The sequence below is a fragment of the Limanda limanda genome, chromosome 6, assembly GCF_963576545.1.
Source record: "Limanda limanda chromosome 6, fLimLim1.1, whole genome shotgun sequence".
Taxonomy (NCBI): Eukaryota; Metazoa; Chordata; class Actinopteri; order Pleuronectiformes; family Pleuronectidae; genus Limanda; species Limanda limanda.
The window spans coordinates 13,214,247-13,237,590 of record NC_083641.1 but is presented as its reverse complement, the minus strand read 5'-3'; the positions used below and the strand labels follow the sequence as shown (position 1 = coordinate 13,237,590).

At 41.2% G+C, this 23,344-nt stretch overlaps 1 protein-coding gene across 2 annotated transcripts in view; it reads right to left on the bottom strand.

The window, feature by feature from the left end:
* LOC133003908 (cGMP-dependent 3',5'-cyclic phosphodiesterase) overlaps positions 1–23,344 on the bottom strand; it is a 156,059-nt gene that overhangs the window by 89,738 nt on the left and 42,977 nt on the right. Inside the window, exons 1-2 of one of the 2 annotated variants that reach the window (XM_061073730.1) lie at positions 16,886–17,026; positions 16,493–16,577 (exon numbers count right to left, since the gene is read on the bottom strand). In XM_061073730.1, coding sequence (XP_060929713.1) covers positions 16,493–16,577; positions 16,886–16,920 — 120 coding nt within the window. In that variant the 5' untranslated portion in view covers positions 16,921–17,026. Of the gene's footprint in view, positions 1–16,492; positions 16,578–16,885; positions 17,027–23,344 lie in introns of those variants that run through there. The other variant, XM_061073729.1, reaches the window with a different exon arrangement.

Here is a 23,344-nt window from a genome sequence, read left to right as displayed (position 1 = left end):
TGATTATTATATTACAGGACATTTCTGTTTGCTTTGTCTGCACCCTCCTTTTTTAAAATTATGATCTATGTACCCAGCTGCTGCCCGACAGTCTGTCTGTCTGCCTGTCTCTCTTCCTGTCTCTCTCTCTTCCTGCCTAAATGTGACCGTTACGTGACTCGCAACTGTCCTTAAGCTGCTTCTCTAGGGAGCAATTCAATTGGTGGCATAATCAATGGCCACCTGGCTTCTATTGGCTAATCGATGCCTGGGTAAACATTAAGATTAGCTCTTTAGAGGAGGCGGATAATTGACTGTAAATGCTTGACAGACAAGTGACGCATACTGTAAGTGCATGCAGGGGAAAAGGACAAGGAGACAAATGGACACAGAGCAGCAGATGGAGAGGAACAGGCTGAGATTGAGGAAGTGAAAGGGGGGGGAGGAGTCAGGAAGAAAGAGAATAATGGTTAAAGAAAACAATACAGATCATCGATCCGGGGATCATGGGTCGGCTCAGTGACCTTTGCTTAATTGGCTCTTTAGTTAATTAACCTTACCTAACACTTTGGAGTAACATCCTGCTGAACATGTGGGAGACAATCAGCAGCTGATGCTAGGTGTGAGTTCACATTGCAAATATTCAATCCTGTTCTATCCAAACCAAAGACCTGCTGCTTCCTCTGCCGTTAACATAAGATACAGCAAGACAAGCAAGAAAGATAATCTCAACACACTATTTCAAAAGATATGTTTGCCAAGGAAAAAGCTTCAAGTGACTTGAACGACATGAGATATTTACTTAATTAGGATTTTAAACAAACCACAATCTCTTACTAATCCCAACCAAAGTGCTTTGGTTTCCTAAATTAAAACACATGGCAGCGTCTATTCCCATGTGCTTATTCATTTTAAATTCAATTATTATTTTTTTATATTTATTTTTTATATGAAAACACATGCAGGACTCAGGATGTGAACTGTTGTACCTTTGTTCATCATCCAGCTCAAACACCTCACGACATGTGGCACATTAGTGATAAAACCATCAGGCAGCAATATCGTAGTATTTTTTTTTAAAAATTGATGAAACCAAGTATAAATAATACACTGAAGCGATAATTGCTGCAGCAATTATTGGTAAATGACCTCAATTAGTAACACTCAAATGAAATATTTTTGTTCAAATTAAATTGATATTAACACAGTGACATTTTTTAAAATGTATTTCTTTTTTTGATTTTAACCTAATGTAGTATGGAATTTTTAGGTTTGTAAATTGGTGTTTATATAAAATTGAGTCCGGACTTTCTCTGCCGTTTGTCTCATTATTCTACTGTAGAGATTACTTGTTTTTATTTAGAGCTCGTTGACACCAACATCACCAAAAGCTCTTGAATCTTTTTGTCCTTTATTGACATCTTTGTTAGCGTCTTCTACATGCATGGCAACTCTTTTTCATTCTGAGTTATCTGTATTCATTTTTTTTCTTTCGTTTAGCATCCTTCACGTGTTAGAAATGTCATCAGCACGCCTACTCGCTCGCTGTGAATCCCCTGGACATTATCCTGCTGCTTTCACACGTGGGCTCACTTGAAGATTATCCAGAGTTTCTAGGGGGGCGGCGGGAGAAGCTCTGAGGAAAGTCTGGACCCTCTGACTGTGACTTTTGCTTTCTCACATCCAACCCCTCCGGATACATTTCAGGAGATTAGCCAGAGTTCAGTGCACGTCTGAAAGTGACTCTATAGTCTGGAATTGTACTAACCATAAACAGTATTTAAGATCATATCTATAACATCCATTCTTAATGACAAAAATGTGCAGGAGCAAAAAAATGTTTCACCCCTTGACATAAACACATCAGTGACATTTTTTTTGTCCCAGGTTTTTTTCCGTCTCTCAGATTTGAGGAAAAAGTCACAAAATGTTCTGGGGAGAAATCCATGGCAGAGGAGGAAGCTCTATACTCCAACTTTCGCAATACTGCTGCAAGACATACGACTGTTTGCTGAGTAAGGGGTTTGTCACTCACTTCTTCAACCAACATGCTCTTTTTATCACATTTCCAAGACAGCTGTCACCATGCCCTCTGTCTGTTTGAGAAAAGGGAAAAACTGCAGAAAGCTGCGTGTGCAGGTGAGGGAGGTAAATCGTGGTGCAGGGGTAAGAATGGAGAACAATGCACTTGACGATAAAGTGAATCTGCCAGGAAAAGTTAATTACAGCACTTAATCAGACACGATCCCTTCAATTCTTAAGATATCACACCAATGAAACACTCTATTGTAAACGCTTTATTATGTAAGGTGACCTGAGACAATGTATCATGTGATTTAGTGCTTAATTGTTAAACAGTGTGAATATTCAAATGTTCCTATAGCCAAAAATAGGTGGACTGGTGTGTATGTTCTTTAGAGACATTTCATATGTATTCCTATTACTGTTAGCCTTGTTTCTTCAAAAGGCTTTTCAAACTAATTCCAATAGACAATTTGCATTGTTTACAATCCCAATGTGAGTTTTGTTTCCATGTTTGTATGAGCAGCAGCAGCTATAAATAATCTAGAGAAGCTGAGATGTTGTTATATGGTGTGAGTTCAAAATGGAGACACGGCGGCAGAAACACTTAAGGGAAATAAAGGTGTGAACAACAGGAAATACAGTAAAAGCTTTCAATCAACAAAGTAGAAAGTGGAGTAGTGGGGCAGCAAATACTGGGACGTACTGTCATTCAATATACTGCAGGCTCATAAAATATTCCTGGGGTTGGTCCAAATTTTCTAACGGCTGTGTGATGTAGTACAGTTTTTGAAAGTACAGGGTGTTTTACCTCCAAACATTTAAATTAAATCTTTAATTGTACAATAAAACAAAAAAGGGTCAAAAGGATAAGTGGAAGTACAACGTGTACGATCTGGGAGGTAAAGTTTTACAGTGTGATCAATGAAAACTCAAAGATTACTGAAATTTGATTCAATAATAATAATAAATGAAATTAACATTTTGACCCATTTAGGTACAACAGAAGCTACAGTGCAGCTGCAAAGCCTTGGACGACATGACCATGATGCTGGGTTTTATAAAGTAGCGTGCAATTGTATACATATAAATTGATGACTAAAAGTATTCTACTGAAAATGATGAATCGTTCGGAGCAGCAGGGACAATATTGAGTTGGCTGCATCATCGAGTCAGCGGAGGAGATAATACACCACTGTTCAGTTTCAAAGACTCCATTGTTTTATCTTTCAGGGCACTGGGAGTGTGCTCTTTTTTGCTTGTATTTCACCTGCTGACTTGCTAAAATTGAATTCTCATCTTGTCCCTTATCTGTATTTTGCACTCGAGGACAGAGGAACTTTACACCCATTCATCGATGGGCTCAGCAAACACACTGTTACTGATATAAAATGGATTTTGTTGGGCAAAGGTCCACGTACACATTTGTAGTCTACAAATGTCTTTAATACGTTAGAATTCAATCCTTTACTTTGCTTCAACAAACGACAGGACAGTCTAACAAGGGGCAATTATTTTCATAGAAAGTATAGTTTTCATACATATTTCAGTCCATTAAACCACATAACAATCTTATTCAATTGTTTCGATAGCAGAAATGTCTACTGCTGTCAGACAAGATGCTGTAAAAACTAGACGGTTAGATGTGTTAAACCAATCAGCTCGTGCACATTCCAAGATATTTCCCTCAGTATTCAATTCTTCACAGAGTGAATAATTTCATTGCGCAGACAAATATTGTGACTCGATGCCTCTAGCCAAACATAAACACCCAAATATCTCGTCTATAAAACATCAGAGAGCAATTTAATGGAAATCCATTCATTCATGACAGTAAAATCTATATGAGAGTTAAAGCCTTTACAGAAATTCTTCTTTGACTGATTTCCCAAAAGTATGATTGAAACTTTATGTGATTGTTGTTTCTTTTCATAAAAATTAAAAATATGGTGATCATGATGAAGGTATGTATGAAAAGCATTCCATACCCCAGTAAACATAAACAATTTGATATGATTAATGAAGGTAGTCTGCATGCCGTCTTTTTTCTGACTCAACATATCTTTGTTTGAAATGAATAAGTGACTTTTTTGAAACTGAAGAAAAATAGTAGCAATTCAGACAATGATGTTAGTCTGTGTGACTCAAAAGTTTTCAATTTAACAACCATTTGTTAAGGCAACAGAGAAAACGAGTTTATTAACATGTGTTAACAAACAGGTTAAATAGTTTTCCTGTGAACTGACAGTTAGTGTTGTTTGTACTAATCAGACCATGTGAGGTGGAACGTTATCTCCTCTCTTGTTTTATTTGTTCATGCCTCACTTGTGCGGGTTCAGATTGTATGATCCTATAATAAATCATGTTTCGCGTACTGCTGATTTCCTTGTTTCCCCCTGCAGTGCTGCAGTTCAGCAGCGGTTGTCGACCATATGTTCTCTACATGGTGCCAAGCCTATCATCAAAGCTGACGACAAAAATAGTATTTCATACTAATTAGATATAAAGAGTATAGAAGAGGATTTAACAGACAATAAAGATTTAGCCAAGTAGTAACATCCTGCTCAGGCTGTTTTTGGTTTACTGTAAATTCCTTCATGTTGCACCCACAAACTTACAGCACGGTTGGTTCCAATGATGTCATGAGGGCATTACTGTATATGCCAACATGTTTATTTGATCGTGTTTGTCACCATAAACTTTCCCATATGTCAACTAATGATTAGAAATCCTATGTTTTTTCATGAAAATCATTCAAGCAGTTGTGATAAAGCTGGTGTAGGAGTTTGTGTTTTCAGAGAACAACTAACTGATGTTTGATCAATTTTGTTTTTTTTAAAGCTTGTGGTGTGTTTGTACCTTGCAGTCGGTCCTTTTACCGGATTGAATTCTGTCATTTATTTGTATTTGATGTCACAGCCCACAGGAAGCATTTTGTTAAATCAAATTGTGCACGTCAAATGGCATGAGTGGAAAGAAAGAAATCCTTCTGGGTTTTTCTCTCTCTGTACTGGGTCAAACAGGATTAGCCGAGGCTGGAACACATTAGCGCGGTTTCATGCCATTCAGTCTCCCCGACAGCAAAACATTTTTTTTACATTGTGTCAACGGAACAGTTCTGAGGTTCTGCCCTTATTAAAATTTTAACAAACCCTGATGTTGAAACTCCCTGTAAAATTGATCAAAAGAGCGTGGATACATCCTGCCATGTTTCTGCATCTGTAGACTGAAGCTTTGGAAGGTCCGACTCTGATCAAATGTGACCCACAAGTGAAAAGACGGACAGAGCATCCACCCTGCTCTGACGTTCTGGCCATGTTGAAGCGGCGGTGAATGACAAATTAGACCTACCGCTGTTTTACGCCTGTCGAGTGGTTCAGCAGTTACATGCTTTGACGCTGGATTACAGCCGAGCCCGTGAAACATGACGTGGCGAGACTCTTCAGAGAACGGATCGCGATTAGGAGACACTGAGGACTACGTGGCTGTCAAGGAAATGTTTGCATGATATGTCTGCACAATAAAAAAAGAGACAGAATTTTTTTTAGATAAAACACAGAGAGCGTCAGATAGAATAACAATGAGAGGAAGCAAAGAAAAGAAAATCAAATAAGAGGTTTTGGTCAATGAGCTGCCAAGTTGCATCATGGGAGAGAAGACAGCTGAGGCATGATAAACTTCACTGTCTGTCGAGATGAAATGTTGAAATCAGGCGCAACTGCAGGTCAGCATCAGGTTAACATAAAAATTAATGTTAAAAAGGATCGTGAATTTAATAGTTCATCTTGGGCGAATAGGTTTGCACCGTCGTGGCCCCTGTTTCCTTATGTCAATGCATTTCTGCTATTGACTGATCCAGTCACTTTTTAGTCGTCCTTGATGATAAACAACTCAAACTCACTTTTTGAACTCTGATGATTTGTTTTGAAGAGCTTATTGAAAGGACATTTTATAGCTGACAAAGGCAGCTAATTGGTTTTCGCTGTAAAACTGTACACTGACTTTCACTCGGCTAATTTTCTATGCTCTTCGTGAAAAAGTTTACCCGGCTCAACTTTGCTTTATTTAAATAGAAAACTTTCAAGTCTCTTTAAAAAAGTATATTGTTCTGAGTTTCTTCTCGTGAATGTTTTTGGTTGATTCCGGGCGTGAACAAAGCAGAGCTGAAGCCTTGACTTCATGATTCTTATCAGAGACACATCAGTTTGTTCAGATTATTCAACCAAACAGGTAGTGTTATCAAAAAAACATCTGTCACAGCCATACTAATCTCCTGTAGCACACAGCGACGCCCTTAGGCCCCGACTCACACAATCACAGCAAATCTTTGACATTGGTGTAGCGTGAGCCCGTATTCAGAGCCCCGCCTCCTGCAGCCCACAGGCGACCTCTTCACCTGGATGCGCTCGGTGGAAGGCTGCCGCACGTCCCATTACAACCCTGACGCATTGTCAGAGCCTGTGCTGAGCTGTAACAAGGAGGAAGGGCTCCCTTTCCTCCCTGACATTTCACTGATGACTGTGACCAAATCCCCACCTACCATATCAAACACATCTTCCCTCAGCAGAAAAGGGATGAGTCATCTGCAAAGAGTCAGAACAGTGACACGGTGAGGATTTGAGTTTCCGCACCAATGTTTTCTGCCTCGAAAGTCAACAACTACAGTTGATTGAGCATATTGGCCCAAATACAATATATGATTTTTTATAATGAAAATTTGCCCACATTTATATTGCTAATCCATGTATAATATGCATCTCATTTAGACCATGAACCAAATAATTGATCAAGTATCTTCTGTCACTGAACGTTATGATCAGATAAACTGCCGGGGGAAACAATTCAGTGTCATTCAGAGATCTGACAACAGCAGAGGGAGTATTTAATAAACAAGCTGCAAATATGTGGTATATATTCTGCTGCAAAGGAGACATTTCAAGTTTCCCTTCATCAAATTTTATACAAGAAAAATATACATGGATGAGGTGAGATCTTCCCTAGCAGGACTAGTTTGAACTGGGTCTGCAATCGAGCTCAAAAGTTTGGTACTGGAAGTGAAAATCCCATTCATTTTCCCAATAAAATGTTTGATTATAAGCCATAATATTTTAACCATCCAAGGCAGACTTACAACAAGCCACGAGATTGTGAAACAATATTAGATTCTCCTGTAGAGGCCACAAGTCTGTATGATATCAACTGGCTTTTAATAAAAATGTGTTTTATTTGCAATGTCGAGGAGAAGTCCTGCACTACCCACAATCCTCGGCTGTAATAGTAATGTCTGTGAGTTCCGCAAATCTCCGTTTCCATGGAAATGTTAACCACAATCATGTCTACCACAGAGTGAACATGATTTTAATGATTTAAAAATGGATCTTTCACAATGGTTTATGGGATGTGTACTTTTTTCAATAATAGTAACGTAGTCTTGTACCTTTCCAATATATTTTGGTTCCGGATCAAATGTTTTACGGTCATGAATCCAGAATTAAAACTCTGTTATTAAGGACTTTCTGAAATGTCAATGGAGATAATGAATGGCAAAGTTACTTCGGCAACCAGAGTCCTTCTCAAAGTGGGTGTTCATTATTACGCTCTATTAAGTGATTAATTAGAACAACAAACTAATTTTGATTTGATTTTATAAGAATGATGAGCACGGTTAAATTTATGAAGTTCTTTGCATTATGCATTTATATTTAACTGTGTGAAGACAGGATCAATTTCAAGTCCACACACATAAAGTTTGCATTGGAATCTGCACAGGTTGACAGGGACGCAGCAGCTGGACGTCAGGGTTTGGATATAGTTCTTTGTGCAGTTTGCAGCTCGTTTTTACATTGACTCTCCACAGAGACACTGAAGCTCATATTTCCTTTTCGGTTAACTGTCAGTTTCTCCGCAGGGATATTTAAAAGCCACTCACATGTCTCGATGTATCCCTCTTGATACAGCAGAGCTTTTAGAGTAAAAGGTACATTCGCCTGAGGGATGCTGACCTCTGTGCCTATGGAAAATGTTAAGTGTAAGTTTGAGTGCATGGACGTGTAGGTGTTTGTGGGTGGGTGTGTTTGTGTGTGTGCCTGTGGAAGTTGAGGGGCGATCGATATCCATTATTGGTGCAAATTAGATCAATACGGACCGCAGTGAACCAATATCTAAAAAGGCGAAATCTAAAGTGATAAAAACTCACCGACAAATGCACACGGATGAACGTGCTGGCCACATACATGCAGCTTGACACACAGAAACCCTCAGACCGACACGCAGGCTTCTGAGCGGCTGGTTATTGAAATTTCCGTCCGGTGGGGAAACTGGAGCATGACAGAAATACATTAGGGGTCAATACAGCAGAGGGCCACAGTGCAAGAGAACAGTGCGTGGGTTAACCCCCCCGACACACACACACACACACACACTGGTTGCACATATGGACACAAACCCAGTGTGTGAGAGTCACAGAGAGAGCGACACGCCCCTCTCTTTTACTTCAATCCCACAGGGAAATCACACACTGACACCTCTTTCCTCGCCGTTCTTCACCCACTTCCTCAGCTCTTCTCTTTCTTCTCAGCCTTTTATTCTCCCCCTCTATTCAAGGCTCCATTCAGCGCGGCTCTAATAGCACAATGGAAGGGCTGCAAATTGAATGGCAAAGAAAAAGAATGGCACTCAAACACACAAACAACACCCTAAATACATTTGGAGGGAAAATGGATGCGAAAAGTGCTTTTTTCTTTAGAGTACATTAATCATTTTTGCGTTTTTAAATTGCCTGACTATTCGTATCTATCACACACATATCCATCCATCTATCCATCCATTCTCCTATCCTTCTCTCATCATCTTTCCATCAAATCTTATTTCCATCTATCAATTCATCTATCCATCCATCTATCCATCCTTCTATCTATCTATCTATCCATCTATCGATCCATCCACCCTTCATATTGCGGTCTATTACTCATGATGCCTCTCTCCACTGCCTCTGCACTCACTTTCTTATCTAACTCGGCCTCGCTGGCGGCGGTGAGCGACTGTAGCGATGCCAGATGAAGAGAAAACCATCTACTCTTTTTGTAAAAGGAGCGTGGGCAGGGCCACCCACCTCAAGTTTAAATAGATTTCATACAATGGCTTAGAAATCGGTGGAAGAAATGTTCCAACTTTTTTTCCAAGCCAAGAAAGAAAAGGTTGTTGCTTTCAGTAGCGGAAAACGGAGAAGGTGAGATGTACAGTATGTTGGTATACACACAGTCCTGTGTCTATGATTACTCCCCAATTGCAAACAGGCGAACTCCATTAACTTTTACATTTTGTCAGAGTAAACAGAAATTTTCCAGGACAACATAGTGTCCTTCACAGTGCCACAATGTTATTAGTGTCCCTGGTGAGTACACTGTCTCTATTAGTCTAAATAACAAATGCTCAAAATCTCAAATGAACTCCCTATAGGTGTGGGAGGAAGTAGTTTTAACTGAAAAGGATGAGCTGCATTGTATCACACAGAGGATAATAAATTACTAAACATGGGGCTGACTCAGCTTGTGCATTATCTATGGATGCAGGACAGTCACAGAGGACAGCTTCTGTCTGAATTTTTATACAACCATTGGAATGTATTCACAATTGCTCTTCGGTAAAACTAACACAAAACTTTTTTTAAGTAGTTTTCCTTGGAGAAGATTCTCATTTTGGACGAAGAAGAACTCCTATAAAGTCTTTCTGCCTACTCGAGGTGAACGATGACTCATCGGTTTTTCCGATTGGACGCTGTGAATGTGCCTCCGATCTGATGATTTCACCTCTTTGATTGTTACTCCTGCGAGGCCACGGATGATTTGGCATGTGACAGGTGCAATTTACAATTCCTGAATAGATTCTCTCTCCTCCACATCAACTTTCTGCACCTTGGTGGACAAACACAACATTTGCAGGGCTTTCATTGATTTTTGTGTGTGATTTTCAAAGTAGAAACAAACTGTAGAAAATAAAATGTTCTTGAGATGCAGTAGCATATTTCAGTTTTACTGTGTGTCTGAATGTCTTCCCTGGCTATTCCTTATGAAGCGTAAGAGTTTATAGATATAACAAGTCACGTTATGTTCATGTAGCATAATCTGAGCCATCAACAATACAAAGTAACCATAAAGAATTTTAACGTATATTTTTGGGTTTCTCTCGAAAATTGACAAAGCAGTGTAAGCCAGGGATGGGCAAGACAGAGGAGTCAAACCTCCGCACGTGGAAACAATTGATGATGTGCCACTGGTTCCCATGTTTAGTTCTGCATATGTGCAGCTATATTTTACACTGAGCAAATCACATCTCAGCCTTTGCTTTCTTTATTACTCTGAAGGCAAAGGTGCGAGTCAGAGTGAGACAAATTTATACAGCCAGATATATGCTTTTTAATATTTACAGCTCATACAGAGGCAAAATTGTTGTTTACCACCACAGAAACCCATTTTTTGGTCATGTCATTGAACAGCTACAATTCACCATGTTCACAGGTTTGAAACCAACTCACCAAAAGGTAGAATTAATGTGTCTAGGACGGCTTCGAGGGCAGATTTCAAATTCAAGAAAAAGCAGGGGGAAAAAGAATTAGCATTTTCTGTTTCCATGAAATATGGTGTATTCACCAGGAGAAATTTGGGGTTTGGAGTCTTGCCAAATGGGTTCTTGAACATGTTGTAACATGAAATTGTGAAATGTGCTATATTGTGTCACCTACTGTGAAGAAGAGGGGAACTGTTTCATCAGTGTGTTCTGTAGGTTTTAAGGAAGCATTATGAGCCAATACATGTGATCTGCATTAATGTTTTTCATCAAAGAACAGTCAAATCATTTTAAAAACAGTTTTAAGTGTCTACTATCTCCTTGTAGGTTTTGTGGATGTCCAAGTTCTTTCCCTTTTCCACATCTAAAATGCTTCCATCAAGACACACAGACCCAAACTGTTACAATGTGGACAGGAGGGTCATTGAGCGAATCACTATTGTATTTCACTCTATTACAGAAACTACAACAAACAAGCAGGGAGCTGATCGACATAGTGACCCTCTGGGACACCGCATGCTGCCTCTCAGTGTGTATCTGCAGTGTCTGTGAGCTCCTGTGCTCTCTGACCTGGTTTTTGATTATATTAACTCGGCCAAGTGACTATGAATGTGTCGGGATTATTAGTTCTCTGTCTGAGGGAATGGAAAGCACTCCTACCTTGCACGCTGTATGTTTACCTGCAGATAAGACATAGTGGGATAGAGGACTGTGTAGGTTGCTCTACAAAAACACAAACACATATCTGAGGAGGGAGAGACAGACCTTGCTCGGTACCCTGCAGAGATGCACTTGAGATACAATTCAGCAACACTGAATAATACAGTCCATTCATCAAAGAAAAAATACCAACTCTGACACACACAGAAACACGTATTTATTCAGCACTCTCGGGGGGTGGTTGTGAAGTGAAGGTGCCCTTGTGTCGGTGGTCATTTATCAGAAATGGGATTTCAAAGTGTCCTGGCAGGTGAAGCCCACTGGTCCCTGCTCGTGTAAATTTCTTGCTCTGAACCCTGCAGCACATAATGGTGCACTGCTGTGCCCCTGTTAATGTAAAACACCCCCTCCCATGTTTGGATTTTCATCACTCAGCGACAGGAGAAACGCCGCAGCCGCAGGAGAAACGGATCCAATAGACAAAAGCATGATTTGAGCACAGTGTGAAGTGAAGTTTGGAGCGAGGAACAAAGAATTAGTGTTGTGATGTTGGAAATAGGGTCGGCCCATATCTACTGAATTGGCAAATGTGAGGATGTGCAGTCACAGTGGATGATGACATTGGCAGGTGGGGTGTAGGGTGTGTGTGTGTGTGTGTGTGTGTGTGTGTGTGTGTGTGTGTGTGTAGGGCTGTGGGGGGTTTGGCACGTTTGTGCTGGTGGAGCGTCGCAACTAATTAACTTGACGGCAGGCTTAAATTAAACATGGCTGTTGTCGGTTTGTCACAGCAACAAATCACATCACTGGGCTCAGCATCCGGGGAAATGTCAGGATGATGCCGCTGTCTATCGACCCAAACACTAGATGTGAAGTTTCATTTGAAACATTCACAACCGTCGCAATACAATCCAGGGATATGCACTGGAGTTCTCTATAAAGCAAAACCTGCACGGTGTGCTAGTCCACAATGGAACCAGACAACTGTCTTTATACAGGCTGAAATCGAACGGCTTCTGAAGTCTGTTATTCAGCAGAATATAACTGATGCATCATGTTTACTGTTGGCTGCCCGTCCTGTCTAAGTCTCTGGATGTGCACTAGTTTGATGCATATAGGAGGAGCGTTTGTTTTTGTCATGCCCAGCACAGGTGGGTGGTATTTTAATGGGCAGTCTGAGCTCAACATGATCAAATGTAGAAACCAAACGAGCCACCCCTGAATCTAAAAGAGAAACGCACACCAGAGGCGTGTGTAAGCACTTTCTCAGACTTAGCAAATGGGGTTCATGTGTATTTAACTTGTCATCATAACCAAACGGACTGAATCCACCCATGTGCACATGGAGAGAAACTCAAAAAATGAACCCTGACGTTAAGACCACGGGCTACTTTGTTCTGTGGATCAGCTGATGCACCACCCGAGGCCGTCTACTGCCACCAGTGATGGGCTGATCGATGGAAGCTGTCAACTACAGTGGCTGCAGACCAGAGCTACTCCTGCACGTCACACAACCTCCTGTATCATCGGGTCCCTCGATGTTAGTCATCAAAGTGTTGGGAACGGTTGAATGTTATGGATCTCACTTCACTTGGTTTATTTCAAGCAACTGAAGAGTGCAGTCTTGGTGGAAATGAACTAAATGATTGACAGTATTTGGACTTTTATATGATTGGAGTTTTATTGGAGTTTTCATTCTGCGCTCCATCAAATAAAACATCTTTCCTAATATTCTCATCACTTTGTCATACATTCTCACAAGAGATGTATATTTATGTTTAAAACTTTTTAAACAAGAATTTTTCTGACCTGGTTTGGTACAAATATTTTGAAGTTATTGATATTTACAGTATATAAACTGTATATGTGACAGGGAAATGTAATTGAGTCTTTATATTTTAACCATAAACTTCATTATAAATAACTACAAATAAAAATAAAACACAAAAACAACCTTGTACAACTTATTTTTTGCATTATTTATTCTGTGAATTAAAGGTTTTCATATCAGCAAACACAAACGCACGACGCGATATGTCTGTGAAAAGCTCACATCAGGCAGATTTTTAACTGGCAACAGATAAAAATTCTTTTGGGAGATGTTTTGTTTTGAAGATCTGTTGTTGTACATGTTCTAAGCTACATATTTTATGTCTTGTTTAAAAACCTGGTTTTGTTGTGGGTGGATTCCAGGAGGAATAGCTGCTACCTAAGCGACAGCTAATGGGGATCCACTTAAGGAATAAAGAAATAAGATTATTTACCTTCAGTTTAAGGACTTTGTATTTGCTGCTATACATCAGCAAGTTTTTGTGTGACTGAGGTGAAATTAAGCACAGACTCCAAACTTCTTCTCTGCACCATGTCTGGGTCCACCTGAGTCCTGCAGAGAACACGTCCCTGGACCCTCACATCCTGCTTCTGTAGGTTTTTCAGGGTCTTTTTGCACAACGTTTATCTGACAGGGTGAAATGAGCTGCAATCCATTTCGCCTGTAGTGGCTCCTCAACCACTTCACATTCTGTAAAGTAGGGTACTACCTACACGGGTACTAAGGACCTATACGAGCTCTGTCCTTCCACTGGAGATAATCTATTTCAGTCTTCTGCTTCAGTTGCTCACCTACAATGGGATCCACCACTGTTAGTCCCTGAGTGCTCGACTAAATAGCTGAATATCATAACAAGAAGAGGCTAAACATGTGGTTGACCACATACACAAACACATAGACATTAATGTAGGTAACTCTAATACGGTAGTCATCGCCGACTTCTTTTAATTCCCATAAGAAAGTTCAGTGTTCATTTTCCTCCAGCAGTGACCGGTTGTACTAAAACTGCAACACTTTCATGCCATTAGGGCAAATCTATCTAGGGCACCACTGTATAGACAGTCACACTCACACACACACACATACATACACACTGGTGTGCACCTTTCATTTGTGTTTGTTAAGCTCCATATTCTGTCCATAATTTCCCATTGCCTTTAACACATTTTCTTTGCTACAGGCAAGAAAATGTAACATAATCGGTGAAACTACAACGTGACGAGGTGGAAAGATGCAGAAAAGTGTCAGCGAGCTGCAGGAAGGAGGGGGGTCGGGATTCTTTGTTGGAAAGGCAAACACACACTTGTTGATATCACCCAGTCACACACACGATGCATCAGTGAGCATCAGACCAGAGCACACTGCACATGATGTGATGACAAAATTTGCATACGCACAAAGACATCTAGACATGAAACATTTACACAGGTTCAAAATCCTCTTTTTGGTTGATTTTTTTTTTTTTTTTGCACAACTCACGTCACTAACACACGAGCACATCAGCACCAGCCCAGATTCACTGACAAATTAATCCTCACATCTGTTCTGCTGGAGCATGAGAAGGGATTAATCTGCTGCTCTTACTGCCTCGTTGGCTCACACACACATACACACACACAACCACACACGCGAACACACATACACAGCACTTTACTTATATACTTATACTGTACAAACATACTGTACAAATGCACAGCAGCATGCATGGCAAGATAAGCGTTAATGGACACTGAGACACTTTCATTCATAGATAATCGCTCATCAAGTCAGAGGATGAAGAGCCATGACATCGTCCAAAGACAAAACTCACAATCTGCATCTCTTTCTAAACGCACCTCAGAACCCAAATAAAGAAAAGGTAATTCAGTGGTGTCATTCAGGCAGCTCCTGCAGGTGGTGCTGCACACACTGCATGTTCACTGGGAGCCAGATCACTGACAGTGTTACTGTAGTGGTGACACCTGAGAAATCAGGCCAATGACAACAAACACACACTAGAGCTGTGAGGAATGCAGCTGGACAAGACTATCAGCAACACAAACTGACGTGTGGAGGGTTGACTCAGAGGTGCATTAGACATGACCAACACTTAAACACACATGCACACTCACGCATAAGCACAGCTCTCTTTAGCAGTGAAAGGTTTAGCAGTAGAACAAAGATGCAATTACTCACAACTGACAAGTGGCTGCAATGATTAGAGAGCATGTGTGAACATTTGACTAGTACACACTTATACATGTGTCTTTGTCCATGCCTGATCTTTGCCCTGCTGCACACTGACGGAAATGAATGAGAATACACTTCATGTGGCTGTGTGTCATCAGTGTGTATGTACATGTGCCTGCATGTGCCTCAGTGTGTATCTGAGAAGGTAATTGCATCTGAGCAGAAGATGTTGACTCTGGCAGCCAATCAAACGTCCTTTTTTTTCGATTTAGCCGCCAACAACATTAAATCCCTCTGCAATAAAAAACACAAACGCATGCACAAACACAGACAATCACGCACACACACATACAGCCACTTGATGGCATGTGTGAGGATACAAGAAAACAGCAATTTAACATTTTAGACATCTGCGTGTGTGTCACAATCGCACACACAATAATAAAATGAGGCTTTTAGCTAAATATAGTATTCTAAAAACCAACACACACACACACACACACACACATACTATGAAACACAGACACGGTTGTGCACATGCACTCAATCAAACAAAAATGTCACTTTAATTTCCTCCCTTTCATGTTTATGGCTGTTTTATGTTTTATCTTTCCGTCTTTTATCTGAGCCCTCACACACACACACACACACACACACACACACACACAAACACACACACACACAAACACAGAAAGAGAGAGAGAGAGAGGGAGAGAGAGAGAGAGAGAGAGAGAGAGAGAGAGAGAGAGAGAGAGAGAGAGAGCCCAGGCAATACCAGGTAGCTTGCAAACTCAATCAAAAGAGAAAGACAGAAAACTGCAGCAGCAACAGGAGTTGAAACTTACCTCCTCCACACAAAAATTCATCCTTCGCAAAAGCAAGAAAGGTGAGGGAATAACAAGAGTGTGTGTGTGTGTTTGTGTGTGTGTGTGTGTGTGTGTAAAATAACAGAGCAGGAGGCTTTTAAAGGAACCTTTGGAGATCAGGAGAGTATTGTGAGGGAGATGTAACAGCAGTCTACCTGTGGCTGTTCCAGATGGAACGAAAGCAGAAGGCGAGGACATTGTTCAAGGAAGAGAGAGGAGGGCCAAGGGTGTGAAGTGTGTAGCATCCTGTTTTTGTGACAGCATGAGGAGAAGAGAAGAGAAGAGAAGAGAAGAGAAGAGAAGAGAAGAGAAGAGAAGAGAAGAGAAGAGAAGAGAAGAGAAGAGAAGAGAAGAGAAGAGAAGAGAAGAGAAGAGAAGAGAAGAGAAGAGGAGAGGATCCTACCTGGAGTTGTTCGGACGGCGTGGTGGAGGGTCTGGTGGTCTGAGCCGAACTCTCCTCAGGACGCAGGAACACTTGCTGACCGCGTCTGCAGGCATCAAAAGCAACAATCTGTGTGTTGGTGTTTGAGTTGTAACCAGTGCACACATGGACTCAGCTGTTACAATCACAAACACACACACACACACACACGCACACTCAAGAACTTCCCTTTCTTCCTTAAGTGCAGGAATGTAAAGGTGTGTGTGTGAGGGAATGCAGGGTGGAAAGGTGTGTGTGACACTGCGCTGTGTGTGTGTGTGTGTGTGTGTGTGTGTGTGTGTGTGTGTGTGTGTGTGTGTGTGTGTGTGTGTGTGTGTGTGTGTGTAAGTGTAAGTGTAAGTGTAAAGTCCTTACAGGTCCTTCCCTTTCTTCCTCTCGAGCGCAGTCATGTCATCTCCACCTGTCGTACGCAGAGCGAGCGCTGGAGTCACACACACATTCACACACACACACACACACAGGCGACGCACCGATGCACACACTCACACCGGCGGGGCTGAGACGCACACTGACACCACGAGCTGCAACACACAGAGCCGAGAGTGAACCCAGTCCCTCCTCCTCCTCCTCTCTCCTCCCACCCCTCGCTCTCTCTCTCTCTCTCTCTCTCTCTCTCTCTCTCTCTCTCTCTCTCTCTCTCTCTCTCTCTCTCTCTCCGCCTCTCTCAACCCTCCCCATGTTCCACTTCCCTGTTGTCAGTGTGCACATTGTGTCAGTGTGCACATTGTGTCAGTGTGTACAGTACAGGGGCAGATGTACTTCACCCACATGGTAACCAGTAGAATACTAATTCCACCTGCTAATATGTTATAATAATATTTAGAATCGAGTTCATTGATTCCTTGTCATCGATCTTCACCGAATATAAAAAATACATGAATAAAATTAAATTAAGAGAAATATTTATGAGACCTTCCTCACACACTGGCGAAATAGCCTTGGTTCAGCATCTTGGGCATGCGGACCGCCCTGAGGAACCGGGGATCAAACCACCGACCTTCTATTTAGTCGATGACCCGTTCCAACACCTAAGCCACAGCTGTCCGGTTGTGCAAATTATGACTGTTGTCTGCGAGATGGAAAGGTGAGTGTTGTTAAAACGAATGGAGCAATTCATGAGATCATGTGACCTGCCTCATTCTCCATAATCCTCTATAATACACCCCCTCGCACTTTGGTGGTCTATTTTAGCTGCAAAAATGTCCCCATCAAAAATCCACCAGGACACATCTGGACCTATCGGGGGCAACCAGGACCCTTGAGGACCCACTAGGACCCACCAGGACCCATCAGGACCCTTTAGGACCCACTAGGACCCACCAGGACCCTCTAGGACCACTAGGACCCACCAGGACCCTCTAGGACCCACCAGGACCCACCAGGACGCATCAGGACCCTTTAGGACCCACTAGGACCCACCAGGACCCTCTAGGACCACTAGGAACCACCAGGACCTTCTAGGACCACTAGGACCCACCAGGACCCATCAGGACCCATCAGGACGCATCAGGACCCACCAGGACCCATCAAGACCCCATGATTTGTGCATGACATTGGCTGGGCTATTTAATTTATCGTTTATGGGGAATCAAGGAAAGCCTAGGGTTGGGCTCGGACACAAAAAACACAATGTCTGTCCGACCAACTTTAGACTACACCATGTCATTATTGCTACCTGCTGATTCCCCCCTCCAACTCCACCAGCCATTATATCTATATGATCATATCTGGTGGAGTGATAAAGTCAGAGCCTTGACTACCAACCGTCTTCTGCTGCTGCATTCATTTCAAACATGAGTTGTCTGACTGAAGTGCATGAAATGTGACTCTGAATCCGATTTTGACATGGTGGTTTGCAGCTGACCAACAATCGGCTTTGTTGTCTGCAGAGACTGTGCTAATGTTGTATTCATCCTGAAATGATCACGTGGTACAGTGTGTGTTGGCCAAACCAAACATCCTCTCACATCACACACCATCTAAAACAAGGCAGCTATTCAGAATGTGAACATGGACAATGCGATAGTGAAACATTATGGCTTTACTGTATCGCCCTTTGGCAGAAAAGAAGATTTCTGCGAATAAGGAGATAAACTTGTATGAAAATCACATGGATTTAATGAAGAATTGTGTCTCTCATGTTGTTTTTCTATATGTTCCATTAAGAGGAATTGAGGTTTTTATATGATAGTCTTACCTGTACATTGAGTTGAGTTAACTTCTGCTGCTCATCTGTTAATATTGCAGTGCCTCTCCTCTTGAATAAGTGCCGCCAGATAGGAGCCTATTGATTCCCTCCCACACTTATCAATCAATGAGACTGTTCTCTGCAGGCAGGCTTGTATTTACGTGTTTAAGTTGTGGGCCTTTCCTTTTAGACTCCGAAGAACACGCAGTTCCACTGAAACATTTGTTATTTGCAACTTTTCAATAAAATATTTCAGTGCATCATGAAGTATGGGCTCAAGTGGCCCATTGAACCATTTTATTTTAACCTCAAGCTTTGTTTGTAAGTAAGGGATTGTCTGCGTCAGGGATTCTGTCAGTGTTGTTACTGCAGACTGCAGTTTGTGCCCTGTCTCTGATCGCCAGGCAACTCGGGTTTCATTTAAACAAGGTTATAAAGTTATCCCAACATCTAATTCCAACGGTCTATAATCAACAATATCAGACAATACTAATCTAAATATATATTTGTTGTTCTGGAAGGTTATTCTGAGGTCATTTTATTAGCTGTTCTGGAGCTTTCAGACACATCATATGATTTTCATTTATAGATTGCATTTACCCAGGTATCAGGTAACTGCAAATGCAAAGAATTTTAAGCACTTCTTGGCTAATTAATTATATCATATTTAATTAAAATGTGGAGAAATTCGAAGTGATACCAAAGAGTTCCCGAAAGTGATAGGAAACAGTTGTTAAAATGTACCGGGTAGAAAGGCAAAACCATTATCTGTTTGGAAAAATATGTGCAACAATGTGTCAAAAATGTGCTACATAAATAAATAAGGGTTGTTCAGTTTGAGTCGTTGCCATGCAAATCCAATTTTTGTAATCTTTTTTTCTCCACACATTTTGGTTCACTTTACTCATTTCTGAGTTCCAGTAAAATCCATCCTGCAAACCAGCAGCTGGTTAAGACCTAATGAAGCCGTACGACCATCCCAACACATAGCACATCAAAGATTTAAAAGATTTATTTCTTCCGTCACAGCTCTATACATTTAATCAAGTGGCAGATTCATCACAGCAGGCTCAAGCTGCTGCAGGAGTCATGTGACAGCTGACTCTCCAAGGTGACATTGCTCGGCAACGGAACATTTCGCATGAAGCGACACAACAGGTTGCATCAAAGCGTCTGATGTAGTCCATCAATGTGACAGTGAACCTCACAGTCATTTACTAAAACAAGCTCGCCAGCTGCACACACACACACACACACACACACACACACACACACACACACGCGCGCGCGCGCGCACACACACACACACACACACACACGTCCTCACAGAAGAAAATATTTCTTAACCAGAAACATTCTTGATTATGAGTTCTTGAAGTTAAGTTCCAAAATAGGTGTTCTGTTTTTTATTTGTATGCAGATCATAAAGAAAAAAGTTATTGACCCGAATTCAATTGTGTTGTAATTCAAGCGGCTGACATGAGCAGCTCCTTTAATTCAAATGAAGAGGGCCGCTCCGGTTCAAATGCTGAAAATTGGCCAGACTGAGAAAAGATACTGTTAATTGTTTGGGAAAACAATCAAAACCCGAGTGCTTGTTGTGACATGCCCACTGGAGGCTGAAATTGACTGAAAGAAATGATGCCATTCAGAAAATCCCCAAACTACAAGCACTCATACAAAATCACACGTAATGAGGGTCTTAATTAAGGATGTTGAATGAAAATATGCACTGTACTCCACTGTCAGGTTTATCCAGCAAGAATCTTGCATTTATGCATATTTTAAGGCACAGTAATGCTGATCACAGCGAGACATGTTTCTCTACAGATTCAGAGGTAAGGAGAGGTTGACGGCACATTGCAGCTTGACAGGTGTTTATCCTCGGTTCACGGAGTCCGGTTGAGGTGAGCGCTCCGCTACAATATGCTGCAATATTCCAGTTAACCAAGAGGCTGCCTGTTTTATGAACGTGCTGAGAGGTTACTCTGGTACGAGAGAAACTCACATTTTACTTACTGGCATTGGCCAATAACAAGATAAAGAGGTCATCAGCACTGTATACAGTTAAATATATTATATATTATATGTTCTATGTCATATGACCACATATGACACATATACACACGCACGCACACACACGCACACACACACACATACACACACACTACTCAGGAAAAACACACAAGCCACAGCACAAACACACACCTGAAAATAGGTTAGTTCAAAGCTGCTGCTCCTCAAAGACTGTCTCTCCTCATCTGCTGTGGACTCTGTGATCTAGATTACCTTTTGAACAAACACACACACACACACACGTGCACGCACACACACACACAAACTTCTGAGCATGACTGCACTGTTGTTCAGCTGAAAAGAGTATTGATCCAGAGTTTGTGATTAAAACAGCCACTGTTGTTGCAGCTCAAATGTAATCAGCACACAAATCTACCTTGTGATCACTAACTCACTCAGTTGCTCATGCACATTCATGCACGTGCACACAAACACATACACAAGGACACACACTCACACACTGCAAAATCTGATGACGATGAAGCCAGTAATCTTGTGTGTGTGTGTCTGTGTTAGATAAAGTATACATCATATACAGTATATATACATATACACTATCCCAGCAATATCTATGTGTGTGTGTGTGTGTGTGTGTGTGTGTGTGTGCGTGCACTGAACATGCACGTGATTGTCCTGACTCCAATAAAGCAGAAGAGTGATTTAAAGCTCTAAATGGTGAAGGAGCACTCAGGGGAATAAGGCTAATCTACATAAGGGGGGGGGGCTATATTAGTTGCATCCTCCTATGTGCACACACACACACACACATTGGTGTCAATTGAACGAAGCCTATTCTCATTCCTGCTGATCTGACTGAGCTAATGTAAATGTATTAGAAAAACAAAACAACAACAGAGATAATGTAGAAGATGATACCACTGTTGCAAGATAAATACGTTTTAGTGTAGTGTATGTACCAGCTTCTCATTTAACTGCTTTCTTAAAATACCCTAGGGTATAGTTTCACAAAGGTTTCACTTCATGTGACCACACACTGATTAATGGCTGGTCATTTGAGAGTCTCTGTCACTGTGACTCCATCGCAGCTGCTATCTGGAGGTGACCGCTTCACCAATGTGGTCGGCTTGATGAGCAATGTGCATTTGGGGAAATGATTTCCGCTGTGTGAAGAGCCAAAGAAGAAAGACACACTCTGCAGATGGTCATATTATTTACAGAGGGATTGTTGGATTGAAGACGAGGATAAAATACTCTGCTGAAAGTTTCAAGATGCTCTCAGCAAGAGTCCAAATTCATCAAACTAACACTGCACATTAATCTGAACCACTGAGGCTGAATCGTTTTGATCAAAACACTCATTTCTGTTGAGGGGAACATGTAAAAACTTTTGGTATACTTTGCGTTATTTACAATGTGCTTTCTTTCTTCTACATTGGCACATAGTACTGATGCTTAAAAAGTCAGTCAATCAATTAAATGATCAGCAGAACATTTATCATTTAAAGTAACCTATTTAAGTAACTGAATAATACTTTGAAAGAAAACTAAATTAATAAACAAACATCAAAAATAAGCCAAAATGTTTCAAACCTTATCATCAAGTATTACATGTTATCTGTTAGATACATTCACAGGAGCGTGCTGTGTAAAAAAATCAAGTAGAAAGCCGACGTGACCGAACCTGGAATAGTTTTTCTAAACTGTTTTACGAACCCAGCCTGACCAGGTTGAATACTTACACCCTAATTACAAATATTTGTATAGCATCCGATAAGCGCCCATGCTCTTTAGAGAGATAGCAGGTTTTAAAGACATGCTGAATGTAATCGAGCCCTGTGACAAAGTTTTGTTAATGTACTTTATCATTAAATAAAGTTTTATGTAATTAATAGTATAATAATCAACCTACCTGACAGTGTAATATTGCATAGTTATGGAAGGTCCCTGCTCTGTTATTTAATCAGACTGTAAGTGTGAACAGTAAATCTATAGGTAGACGTGCAGCTGGATAAACCAAGGTTAGTGATGCGCCTCCTACTGCAGCCATTAATACTGAAAAATGTACGACCCACACCACTGTGGAGTGCTGACGATAAAGTGGTGACCACCTGGAGTGTGACGAACGGCTTAGAGAAAAGTTTGTGTCCGTGTGTGTGTGCGTGCGTATGAATATTACATAAACTTACTGTTGCTCAGAACTAATTTCCTTAAACAACATGAGCAGTAAAACAACAGCAGGAAAGTGACAATGACACACCCTGCTTTGGAAAGTCACCCAGACATACGCAATCGCAACCACACACACACGCAACCACACACACACACACACACGCACAAGCACACACACACAGACACACACACACTTAACAGCGGGCCATGCTGTTTGCATTGATAACCTATTTCAACAGTGCAATGTGTTTGTTAACCTGACTCTACCCAGTACCACTGCCAACGGGATGCGGATTACAACCGACTGTGTGCACAACGAGCCAAAAATAATTACTTATTTCACCTTGTGGTCAAAAAACATCTTCACTTTACCAGTAAGATTTGTTGCTGCACACTGCATTGAAAAGATGAAATTATTT